This window comes from Citrus sinensis, chromosome 7 (genome assembly GCF_022201045.2).
Source record: "Citrus sinensis cultivar Valencia sweet orange chromosome 7, DVS_A1.0, whole genome shotgun sequence".
In the NCBI taxonomy this organism is placed as follows: Eukaryota; Viridiplantae; Streptophyta; class Magnoliopsida; order Sapindales; family Rutaceae; genus Citrus; species Citrus sinensis.
The window spans coordinates 27,322,919-27,335,051 of NC_068562.1; the positions used below are offsets into that span (position 1 = coordinate 27,322,919).

The 12,133-nt window shown below is 33.7% G+C and overlaps 2 protein-coding genes across 7 annotated transcripts; one reads left to right on the plus strand and one right to left on the minus strand.

Annotated features, from left to right (window-relative positions):
• The first annotated feature begins 2,675 nt into the window (after window positions 1–2,675).
• Window positions 2,676–7,578, plus strand: LOC102624107 (shikimate kinase 1, chloroplastic). Of its 5 annotated transcripts, none has more exons than XM_025094147.2 (11): window positions 2,676–3,190; window positions 3,564–3,839; window positions 4,600–4,658; window positions 4,866–4,920; window positions 5,024–5,120; window positions 5,454–5,541; window positions 6,288–6,370; window positions 6,455–6,587; window positions 6,717–6,795; window positions 6,964–7,028; window positions 7,188–7,578. In XM_025094147.2, the coding sequence occupies exons 2-11, from the start codon at window positions 3,623–3,625 to the stop codon at window positions 7,248–7,250; spliced, it is 939 nt and encodes a 312-aa protein (XP_024949915.1). In that variant the 5' UTR covers window positions 2,676–3,190; window positions 3,564–3,622; the 3' UTR covers window positions 7,251–7,578. The 5 variants fall into 5 exon arrangements, with proteins under 5 accessions (XP_024949915.1, XP_024949916.1, XP_024949918.1 ...); XM_025094148.2 differs by having other exon boundaries at window positions 3,603–3,839; XM_025094150.2 differs by having other exon boundaries at window positions 3,616–3,839.
• A 793-nt stretch (window positions 7,579–8,371) lies between these two features.
• On the minus strand, window positions 8,372–10,722 carry LOC102625146 (F-box/kelch-repeat protein SKIP6). Of its 2 annotated transcripts, none has more exons than XM_015526318.3 (2): window positions 9,508–10,722; window positions 8,372–8,724 (listed from the first exon to the last, which is right to left on the minus strand). In XM_015526318.3, the coding sequence occupies exon 1, from the start codon at window positions 10,628–10,630 to the stop codon at window positions 9,527–9,529; it is 1,104 nt and encodes a 367-aa protein (XP_015381804.1). In that variant the 5' UTR covers window positions 10,631–10,722; the 3' UTR covers window positions 8,372–8,724; window positions 9,508–9,526. The 2 variants fall into 2 exon arrangements, with proteins under 2 accessions (XP_015381804.1, XP_006494752.1); XM_006494689.4 differs by having other exon boundaries at window positions 8,372–8,682; window positions 9,508–10,713.
• Window positions 10,723–12,133: the final 1,411 nt, after the last annotated feature.

Below are 12,133 nucleotides of genomic sequence, written 5' to 3' on the forward strand. Positions count from 1 at the left end.
TATATATTTGTGTATTTAGGAAGTAAAACTTAAAAGGGGTGTTATAAGAAATTGGTGCAGACTAGAAATCCTTATCATGTTTAGATTAGTTTCCTTATTATCTAGGTTTAGGGCTTTTGTTTTCCTTTCCAATTTAGAATTTTGTTTTCCTTTTATTTCATGGTTTAGGATAATTACTACTAATATAAATAGTCATCTCTTGTAGCTTTTAAAGGCAAATTTCAATTCAATAATATTTTCAGTTTCAAAAACTTTGCATGAGTTTTTGAGTTTTGTTAATTATCGGTATTCTACGGAATCAACGAGTATTAACCCCCTTAAGTTCTCAATATTCTCTCGAATCAACGTGAATTTAAATAATTCCTTTATTCCATTATTCTCAAGAATGAACAAGATATTAGAACTTTAAACGTCTACTGCATCAAAAATTTAAGGGATGTTAAAAGCTCCACTCTATTATTAAAGGAAATCAATAGAATGTGCTTCCACTAAAAACACCAATGCTTCGAACTTAAGAGACCGTAGATATTAGGGATGGGAAAAAAAATCTTGACCTGACCTTTGACTCGATTGATCCAACCTTAATTTTTAGGACTTTGACCTAAATTTAAAGGGTCAAAGGTTGGGCTAGGGTTTAAGGAATCAAGACCTGATTACATTCAACTTAGAGCCTCACAAAAAAGTCTTAACTCAATTTTTGATCCTTAAATTAAGTTTTAAGATAAAAAAAAAATTATAGCACTAAAAAGTTAAATACACATACTACACGTGGTTACAACTCATGTTCACATTATTAATTTAGTTATTTTGTATTTTGATTTATTTAATTCTTGTTAGTTTGGTTAATTTGTTAAATTGGTTAGATGGTTACATATTATATTGTCGGTAAAGTTAAATAAGAAAATAATTTATTAAGTTCCTTACAATTAAATTCAACGTTAAAATAGTATAATAATAATGTGATATTATTAATAAAGAATGAAAAATAAGAGTTTCATTCTAATAAAATTAAAATAAAATAAAAAGTTAAAAAAATTATGATGGGATTGAATTAAGCCCGAACCTGACCTTGACCTGATAAGGATCGGGCCAAGGTTTAAGATCCTTCATTTTACTGATAAGGTTTGGTTAGGACTTGGCATGATTTGAACTCCACCCGACCTATTGCCAACCGCCAAGTCTAGCAGGCGTAAAGCACATCCATAGCCAAATAACCAATCAAGTTGCATAGCGCCTACAAGGATCATTACCATGCATATTAGATTTCAAGTCAATTCTTGATTTCAACTTTAGAGCTGTCAAGGCCGCGTTTCAAGTATACATTAGTACAAGATGATTTTCAATATCACTTAGATATCATAGGTTACATTCTTTTCGTTTGATAATATTGGCTCCTCTAACCCTTCATTTTCATCTTGCAGGACAATCGTTGAAAAAGTCAACCATTTTAAGCTCAAAGACAGAGTGCCCAATCATAAAAGCCCGAAGATTTAAGGGAATTAATTATATTATTTTACTAATTAATTGATAAATACGATATTATTTAATATTATTTTTCAAAATAAAAAATTGAAAGTGTAAACTACTATTCTTAACTTTTAATAAACTCCTAATTGTAATACAGTAGATTTGTTGGCAAAGTTTAAACAATTTTAATTGATATTTGACAACATTTTAAACAATTTATATTTGAGCTTTAAGTGGTTTAAGTTGGGTGAATATCTCGCATCCTCGATGATCACGGGGCTATGATTAGAGCCGATGGCAACGAAACCTTACACACATTAGACATACATAGAGGTTATTTCTTAAATGTTTTAAATCTAAAATTTTATTAATTTCAGACATTTTTTAAAGTTTAATTGTTTATTTTTTGGCACTTATGTTTGATTTTCAGACATTTACATTTTAATAGAAAAAGTAAAGTTTTGTGACTTTTATCTAAATGAGAAAATGTCTGAATGACAACGAAATATTATATTCTAAAAATATCTCTATAAAATAACTTAGTTTTTAAATTATAAAATTTAATCCTCTTTTTTGTTTTAATTTACAAAGATATAAATATCAAACAACCAAGTTTAAGATATTTTTTATTATAAAAACAAACAAGATGCCACTTATATTTATATATTAAAAAAAACAAGCATATTATTTAAATTTTCATATTCAAACCTATTAAGACTTTAAAAAAATTTAGATCCATTTAAATTTAAGATAAAAAAATAAACGCTACCATAGTTAAATCACCAATCACCATCATTTTTTGATTAATAATTAATGGCATCAAAAACGTATTGCAATTTTTTTATTTCTTTTAAACTATTTAATAGTTCAATATAAATTGGCTGGGGACCAAATCCTCCATAATTTGCTGTTACAAGATCTGAAGTTTAATTATAAAAGCTTTGAATTTCGCGATGAGAATTATTATTTCATGGCCAAGGTTTTAAAAAATAATTTTCGGTACAAATTGACAGTCAATAATTAATATGATCACGTGAACATCATTGATTGATGAAAATCATGCGACTTGGTTGGTGGAAGCATTAGAGAGCCAAAAACCACGGTAGGTGGGTTCGATTTAGCAAAAAGAAGGGCCGGGTTTGGTTTATTGGCGGTTACGCACGTCACGTGCGCTGATACAGGTCTTTGTAATTTCTCGAGGTCAAGGAGAAATTGATTCGCTTGCAATTAGCTGGTTGACCGGCTCATACGATTTTCAATTTTTAATGTGACACAAACTTGATCCCAAAATTTTGAATCCCAACCAGCAAAATATGAATCCCAAAAATTTGATCCAAGGCACCAACCAATCTGTGGGTTGGTAAGGGCTACAAAGAGGTGACATTGCTGCAAAAGAAAAATTTATTGATTAAAATAATAATATTATTCATATTATAATATTATCGCTTCCATGATAATAGTGTTTTATTGGTCATCAAAATATCATTTCTTTAAATTACATATTAATTATATGATGCAATATATGGGACAAATGTAATTAATAACTTAGTAAATTCGTATTTTTTCCTCAAAAAAAGAAAGGACAAATTCATATTTACTTCAAAATTAATTCATCTGAAAAAATACCGAAAACAGATACGTATAGAAGAATTACCGAACCAAACGACCGATTGATGGAAGCGTCTTGCTCTTTAGAAGGCCAAGACTCCTCCTTGAGCTTGAGGTAGGTGTGAGTGCGAATCTCGTTCAAATTCCGCAGGCTTTAATTTTGAAAATAAAATAAAATAAAAAAATCGCTGACGCTGAGTCAGCTCTGTTCTTCCTTGAATTTCAACGCATATATTATATTGCGTTTAGAGAAAAACGAGTTTTATATTTTCCTGCATTTTCTCATCATCCAAACAGAGCATTTCTGATATATTCTTAGCTTATAAAGTGCTCATATATCAAAAATTTCATTTATTCGAGTTTGTTATTGATGTTTAAGTTCAATTGAATCGAGTCTTACATTCAATCCAAGAGAAAATTCTTAATATTATTCGTTCAGTGATTAATTTATTTGTTTTCTTTTTCGGTGAAATTGAACAAAACTGCAGTTAATTTAAAAGATTCATTAAATTATTTGTAAAATAAAGCTGCTTTTTTGAGGTGAATAATGGAGGCTAAAGTGTTGCATAAGTTGCAATGTCCAACGTGGATTGCTTTGGAGAAGTTTCCGAGAAAATCGAGCGGTTCTGTTCGATTTTCTCGGAGAATGAGGGAAGAGAAGAGGCTACGAGTGCTGATTTCAGCACAAATGGAGCCAAACGTAGCTTCAAAACAGCGTAGCTATGATTCGGTGAAGGTTTCGTGTACTTTCAATAGCCTTTCAGGTAGTTACCATTGTATCTCAACAATTTATGTGCTTAATATGCTCATATTTTGATTATTTGGTTGTTCATGTTTTGTGAATTGAACCAAAATATATATATATATATTAATTTTCTAAATTATGACACTGCAATCAAGAATGAATTTGGTCTGATCATTAGATTGGTAGGAATTGGGAAGTTAACGAGTAATGTAAGTTTAAGGAAAAGATTTTCCTTTTTTAAAGACAACTTTTTCCTTTATAAAAGGTTTACATAATTATAAAGGATTTTCATTAATAATAGAGGCACCAGAAATGGGAGCCTCTGATCTTGGTTGTCTGATGCATGCTATTCCATGGGCAATTAACAGTACCGAAGGTCTAATGATGCGTAATAGCGAGCTTGTCAAAGCAGTAGTAGTAGGATTCTGTGAGTATTACTCAAAGCTTAGGTTGGTAGAGTTTAGAAGCCAGACTTATGCTAAGATTTGGAATTTAGGTTGCATGGTATGTGAGACATATTCTGTTCAGTTGAATAGTCTGGTTAGCTAAAGAATTGCTCACCATAATGCTGTCTTTAATACAAAAATTTGTACACCTTCTAGCTTGCAGGGAAGGTTTTTAAACCTGAAACTGCCAAGGTAGAAATATGGATTAAAAATTAAGATATTAGAGCAGAGATTTCCTGGATCAAGTGATCATGAAAATCAATTACAAAATATAAACTGGCTACATGTTTTTTCATCCAGTATTAAAAGTTTACTTTAATTTTTTCTTTGCAGCTTCAGTATTGGAATCTGGAAATGTTCATGCTCCTATTGATGAAGCTCAAGTTTTAAAGGTAGAGGACATTTCCTGTTGTGATTTTTAATTTGGACTCTGGAAGTCTGGTAATGAGATATCTTTTCTTCTGCTTTGATCATTTAACTTCTGTTTTTGCCAGACAGTGCTGTGAATTAAACTCTGGCCTTGATCACTGAGTTCAGATTTGTTGCTCATCTAAGATAACCTTGATGCATGTATCTTACTAGATGTACTAAAATTGCAGAATAAGTCACAGGAGATTGAGCCTTATTTAAGTGGACGCTGTATATATCTTGTTGGTCAGTTTCTTTGTCTAAGCCCTTCTCTTTTTTTTTTTTTTAAATTGAGACAGCAAATGATACAAGAACTTGAGTTTCTTAAACTATAAAATTTGAAATGCAGGAATGATGGGCTCTGGAAAAACAACTGTGGGCAAGATTCTGTCAGGAGTACTTGGTTATTCATTTTTTGACTGGTTTGCACTGAAATCACTTTCTAGGCAATATATTCTTACATTAAAAGGAATCTGGATGATGGGTATAATAAAAAGGAATATGCTCTGGAATCAAAGCTACGTGAAATGTTTAATTTGGGGAATTCAATTATCTAAGAACCTGGGGAATTTAATGAAATGAGTAGTTGTAAATTTCTGTAAATGCGCACTGCAAAATAACCTTGTCTACTTTTTGGATGTTATATTTCTCTGTTGGTTTTTTGGAACTTTAACCAGTGCAACTAGCAACACGTCCTGCATATTTGAGATTGACTTGATAAGATCATTTGTGTCTGGCTAAATATTAACTGGATTGCGTGAATTTTTTGGTTGCCTCAGTGACACATTGATCGAACAGTCTGTGGATGGAACATCTGTGGCTGAAATCTTTAAGCTTTATGGAGAGGGTTTTTTCAGAGAGAAGGAGGTTAGTTAGGAGCATTATAATATATAAAAATATTATATATAAATGTTGTTATCAATGTGCTCAATAAAATTAGTTGTTCAATTGCTTGTTTTCTTACAACGTTAATGAAGATAAATTACAGGAGAGGTTTGAAACAGCATAGCACTATTAATTTTGTAAATCATAGGTCCTCCTAATTCAGCCAACCCTCATTCCTGGCTTCTGTTGTGTTAACAGTTGGCTTACTTTTTTTAAGTTCCTAGGAGGTGAAAATTGACTGAGCTATATCATTCTATCTTTGGAAACCCTTTTTTATTTTTATTTTTATAATTGTTATGCTCTCAAAATGATTTTGATCACTCAAAACAAGTACTATTTATCTGGCGTCAGTTAATTACTGGATTGAATAATGATGTTTGTACGAAAGAGAGTACAAAAATTAGCTGAAAAACTATATGAGACCATAAAAAAAAAAGTAGTTTGTCTTCTAATGATTTTTTTGTCTTGTAGTGAAATTTTTTTATTATGTAGTGATGTTCTGCTATTTTTTGTTCTAATTTTTGTGTTCCTATCACTACTGGTACTAGATTTATGATGAATTTTGGAGTTACAGAAAACTTAGAGTTTGTAATTACAGTGAAAATATGTGAATATCAAGGCATCAACTTTACCATCTGTAACCTAATTGTAATTATCTAGCAATGTTATTAGTCTAAGTTTTCTTTGCTTTCCATTCTAAAAATATTATGTCATTCTTCTTCTGTTAGACTGAGGTACTGCAGAAACTGTCTTTGATGCGTCAACTTGTTGTTTCTACTGGTGGAGGTGCAGTTACACGGCCCATCAACTGGTATAAATGATTACAACTACTAGCACCTTTCTTATTCTTCATGTCAGTAATGTGAACTAAAATGCATTTTCTGTTGTTTATCAGGAGATATATGCAGAAGGGGATTAGTGTCTGGTTAGATGTACCACTCGAAGCCTTGGCACAGAGAATTGCAGCTGTAGGAACTGATTCTCGCCCTCTTTTGCATCAATGTGAATCAGGCGATGCATACACAGAGGTGGTCTTTTTGTCTTTGCAAACTATTTAATTTTATCTCCCATCTTGTTTGGATTTGGTATTACAGTGATCAGATGTTAACCATGAACGTAATATATGGCTTGTTTTTTATCCTTTGACTTCCCTGCAGGCTTTAAATCGACTGTCTACTCTTTGGGAAGAGAGAGGTGAAGCATATGCAAATGCTAATGCTAGGGTTTCCTTAGAAAGTAAGCATGCTTGTTCCTTTGGGTGGAAATCTATCTTAATTTCGACATGCGTCATTCGACAATTTCATCTATGAGATTGAACTTTTATTTTTTCAATGCATTAAACAATTTTATTTGCCCATGATGCATTTGCTTATGGAAGTACCAAATATATTGTGTGTTGTGCAGATATTGCAGTAAAACTCGGTCACAAAGATGTATCCAGTCTTACACCAGTTACCATTGCAATTGAGGTCTCTCCATCTGTATCTCTCACACACACAAGTGCACAATGGCTTGATAATTGTTTTTTATATTTTTATGTGCACCCCTCTTGCTGTCTTCTGAATATTTTCACCCATGTGTCCTTGTTAAAATACTCCTCAGCTAACTTGGACCTTTTATCTTGCCAGGCACTTGAACAAATTGAGGGCTTTCTAAAGGAAGAGGATGACATGGCAATTGCTGGATATTAACATCAAGAAACTTCTGATTTCGGTGCTTCTTCATTTTCTTTGTCATTTGGGCATATAGGACAGTCCTAATTTTATCAGCAGAAGGCTTGTTCATGTTATGCTTTTCCATCGCATTCATTGGGGTTGGCTCACAGTTATACCAATGAAGATGCAGTTGTATATATCAGTTGGTACAATGTCAGCTGACCCTGTGTAATATTAAGTTATGTGTGTAGATGAGATTTTATTCACCTCTGAGTTCATGTATTCCACTCGCAAACTGTCTTAATGAAGCCTGGACCATGTTTAGGCTTCTTAAATGGAAAAACGGAGTAATTTATTTGCTTGAGCAGAAAACATTTTTGGTTGACGGGAGTTGTTTAATTTAGGCCGATTTGGGAAGATGGCACTCCTGTTAAGCGTACGATTGACTTGTACTTTGATTTTAATGAAATTTTAAAGTTCACAATAAGGCTTAATGTCAAGGTACGAGAGGTTACGACCTCCTGTGGCACGGGTCTGTCTAGTTCCCTTTTCAATGTTGAGGCCTTGACTAACGACAAATTCACTCAATTGGGTCGGCCTGCCTGAACTCCAAAGGGTCTGCTTGTTCTCTACTCCCTGCATACACCTGGAGCACTTCTCCCGCAATCAGCACAACAACGCTGTCGATGCTAGCGTACAAGAGCGCATAATGGGCATTACGTATGAGGTCCCCGACAATAAGCTACCAAGATGAACTGCTTTTTCCATAATCTTTGCTTTTACAATCAAGAGTATTTTTTCACTTCATACGGATAAAATTACTCCAACCAATTTGTTAAAATTCTTTTCATCTTAATTAATAAGATTATTAACACATGACATTTAAATAATTAATTTGAAAACCTGTCAATTGTTTCATTTGGTTTGGTTATAACATGATATCATTAGGTGATGTATTACGTCATACTATTGCTAGAAGGTAGAAACTTCAAGGCCTGAAGAATTTTCATCATTTACTCAAGCGGCACTCTGCCAGTTTCCATGTCAAATGTTCATCTTTCCCTACATAGATTCTTGGGTTTAGGGTAACATTCGCATAAAGCATATCACAAGCAAAAGACTTCGCTGAGGATTCAAAAATGAAAATGACAGCAATATTGCATAACAATTTCAATGAACCATTATTTACTCCATTAAAACTTCGATTATATGGCACCCCAAACTTGGGAGGAAACCATTAATTACATGGCGTGTATACGAAGATAGGCACTTCGCCAAGTACTAATTTACACACAGGGCAAACACACAAGAAATAATTAAAGCCTTACGTTTCTCAACTTATTATTCAAGGTCTTGTTCCTCTTGGAGGCTGGAGCAAGTGAACTGAGATGAAACTGGAGGAGCTTTCTTCAGAATCTTAGAAAGATTGCTGCCACTGCATTGCCGAATAGATGACAGTGTCTTCAGCCTAAACAGATGAAACACGAAAGGTATATAACCGCATCAATAACTAGCAGGAAAAGAAAAAAGAAATAGAAAGAAGATAAATGCTTTCAATTGGGAAGATAAAAAAGCACATTAAACAAAAAATTGCGTTACCCCTGCCTTGACAACCCTTAACAATTCTTGAGGGTAAAAATGTGACTAATATTGCAGGGAAACAAATGAAACAATCATTGTTCAAGTAAATTGGAATAGAATGAAATGAGCTGGCAAAATCCTAAATTATTGTTGTTAACACCTTGCATGATTTTTGTTTTAGCAAGTAGCACCCATCTCCTAGTTATCAATGGAATAATAATGAAAAGAAATCATCAAAATTAACCTTCATTGCCAAAGTCACTAAGGGGTAAGTCACCAAGTATTAAGCAACGGTCTGGTATTTGGAAATACATATAATACTGAATGGTGGCCATCTTACAACCACACAACAAAGTAGTCTAATCGGCCACTCCAGATTAGGCACAATCCGATAGTGGAAACAACACAAAATAATCATGCAATAGTCGCATAAATGAAATATGAACTGCTCCAATCCAGTCGCAAGCCCTTGGATCCTTTAACTAACTAGATATCCTGCGCAAACTGTTACTCCTTTGTGACACAAATTATAAAACTTTATAACTGTCAATCGTCTAGAAGTTAATCAGTAACCAATTCACAAATCCTTAACTATTTCAATCACCTTAAAAAGCTTGTGCTCAAAGCCTAACAACAAACTAGCCTAAAATTGAATAGAACAGCAAAATGCAAGTTCTGAGTAGCAACTAACAACAAAGAAGCACACCCATACCTATCCATTCTCCAAATTCTCACAAAGTCACCCCCACACAATTCACAATTGATGAACGACAAGGAACGGAAAGAACCAAACCTGACCAGCAAATCTTCCCCCACAACACCCCATCCCCATCCTCCTCCACCTCAATCTCCGCACACCAAATCCCCATTTCCTTACCATTCCCATTTCCTCCACTTCCTTCCCACACCACAACCAACTTCCCTCCCAAATTCGCCATTGTTGCCCCACACAAAAACCGCGGCAAATCCTTGTCCACTCCTCTTAGCTCCCTCCACACCCCTTTACTCACATCAAACCCCCTTATTTTTCCCAAATAATCATAACAATACAACAACCCATTCACTACACACCCTCTGCCCCTCCACCCCATATCAAGCTCACTCTCCACACTGTCCCAGCTCAAATTTTTCGGATCATACTTGATCCCACCTCTATCCCCCATTGCGTATATCTTATCATCAATCACCGCACTCGCGTGCATCCACTTCTCACGAAACTCAATCTCACTACAAACCGGGCTCCAAGATCCAGTCTTCGTATCAAAAACCTCCGCCCAATTCCTCGCCCTCGCCCAATTATCAACCACACAACCTCCGATAACATAAATTTTCGTATTAGTTACCCCAGTGGCCGAAAACTCACGGCCGATACGCATGTTGGGTGCTTTCTCCCAGGTGTGCAGCCTGCAGTCGAGAGCCCACACGTGGGGAGACGGCACATCGTTAATGGACCCTCCCAGTACGTAAATCTTGTGACCCACAACGGCGAAAGCGGAGCCCACGGGTGGGTGAGAAGACGGGACGGAGGGGATAGGGGTGAAAACGTAATTTTGGGTACGTGGGTTTTGGTTGAGTGTGAAGAAGAGGAGGGAAGAGCCGGTGGGTACGCGGAGGCAGAGGTAGAGGAAGTGTTGAGTGGAGTTGATGAGAGAGCGGGTGGTGTAGAGGAGCGTGGAGGAGATGAGGGACCGGATTGGTTTCGAGACTAAGCTGAGGATTGGGTGGTGTGAACGGGGGACACGAGCTAGACAGTTTAAAGCGACGTCGTTTGGGAGAGAGGGGATTAAGATTGTTGGCTCTACTGATGGTGGTTCGGCGGCGGCGGAGGAGGACATGAGCGGCGGCTGGGTGCAGGAACGGGACAGTTGGTTTACGAACTTTCGCTAATCGTTAGAAGCTGGTTCTAGCATTTGTAGGTGAATAACGTTGAAGTCTCTGTATTTAGATAAAACAACAAATTAGAATATAGTTTGTACAATATTTTCATATGAGCCCTAAAACAAAAATATGTCCACAAAAGTTTAAAAGATTTTAACAGGATTGTAAAAATATTCTGTAGCATCGTCAATCTCTAAATCTTTATTTTAAAAACTGTAAAATCTAAGACTGATTTTATAAATGTATATTTTAATATCAGCTTACTATTCACTTGTCGTGTGCTAAAAATATGTGCTCACACCAATTCCTACTTAAGTAAATCTCTCTCTATTTATAAATTTGTAGGTGGAGTGGATAATTTTTTTAATATTTCAATGATAAATAATCTTATTATAAATATCAATAAACTTCTAATTATAACATATCATATATTCATTAAAAAGAAAATCAACTAACTAAAAATTCAATTAAACACTTCGGCACATTTGACTCCCCCCATTACACTTTATTAGGGCCTTGTATTGTATTAAAATATTACACGATGGTTTTTTTTTTTTTTCAAATCAAGAATTTTTATAAAATCAATCTTAAAATTGCGGCAATTTTGATCATCAAACTTAAGGCCTGCGGTCTTGACCATGTTCTTTTTTTAATTATTTTTTGTTAATTTTTCTGAATGAACTATGCAAAATTTTGGGCTATATAAATACTCAAAGCTAACTTCTTTTTTTTTTTTTTTTTTGTAGTTTCAATGAATTTACTAAGAATTGATAAATTCAAGTGAGAAGGACGTGATTTTATTATATCTATAGTTTTTCGCTGTGTAAATTTAATATTTTTTATTTCTAACTTTAAACTTTCTACAATATTTTTAATTTCTAATTCTGCTGGATTAGGTGTTTTTATGTCTAATAATTAAACTAATTCTATTATTTCTTTCTTGCTAGGGAATCGTTTAATCTAACTATTAAAGTCTGCTAATAATTCTTTAATATAATCTAAATTTCTTCTTAATGTATTAATATTACTAGTCTCAAAGAATTTTCCTAGTCCTAATATTGACTCTTTTAGCTTTTCAATATTAACTTCTAGGTGTTGTCCTAAGTTGATTAATAAGTCTACTATAAAATTTTGCTGACTATTGCTAGTGTGTGGAATATGTTTAAATTGATTTTCTAAGTGCTCGATGTTACAACTAATTTTTATCCTTTCTGTCAAATTTAATTTTTGCTTTCTATGATGACCAATTTCTAAATCTAAATAGTCTAATTGCAGAAAATTCATAAACTAATTGTTTAAATCTTCTAATCTGTTTCTAATTTTTAATACTACATTCTCGTACTTATATAATAATTTATTTTTCTTTTTAATATTATAATATTGTAAATTATATCTTCTAAAATTAAATATGGATAAATTTGTAAAAGCCTTATGTTTAATATTTATTTTCTTTCTATTTC

Coding starts and splice junctions, on each gene's coding strand:
- LOC102625146 (XM_015526318.3), bottom strand. CDS start 10,630: ATGTCCTCCTCCGCCGCCGCCGAACCACCATCAGTAGAGCCAACAATC.
- LOC102624107 (XM_025094147.2), top strand. CDS start 3,623: ATGGAGGCTAAAGTGTTGCATAAGTTGCAATGTCCAACGTGGATTGCT. Junction 5,121..5,453: donor GCACTGAAATCACTTTCTAG/GCAATATATTCT, acceptor TGGTTGCCTCAG/TGACACATTGATCGAACAGT. Junction 5,542..6,287: donor GTTTTTTCAGAGAGAAGGAG/GTTAGTTAGGAG, acceptor TTCTTCTGTTAG/ACTGAGGTACTGCAGAAACT.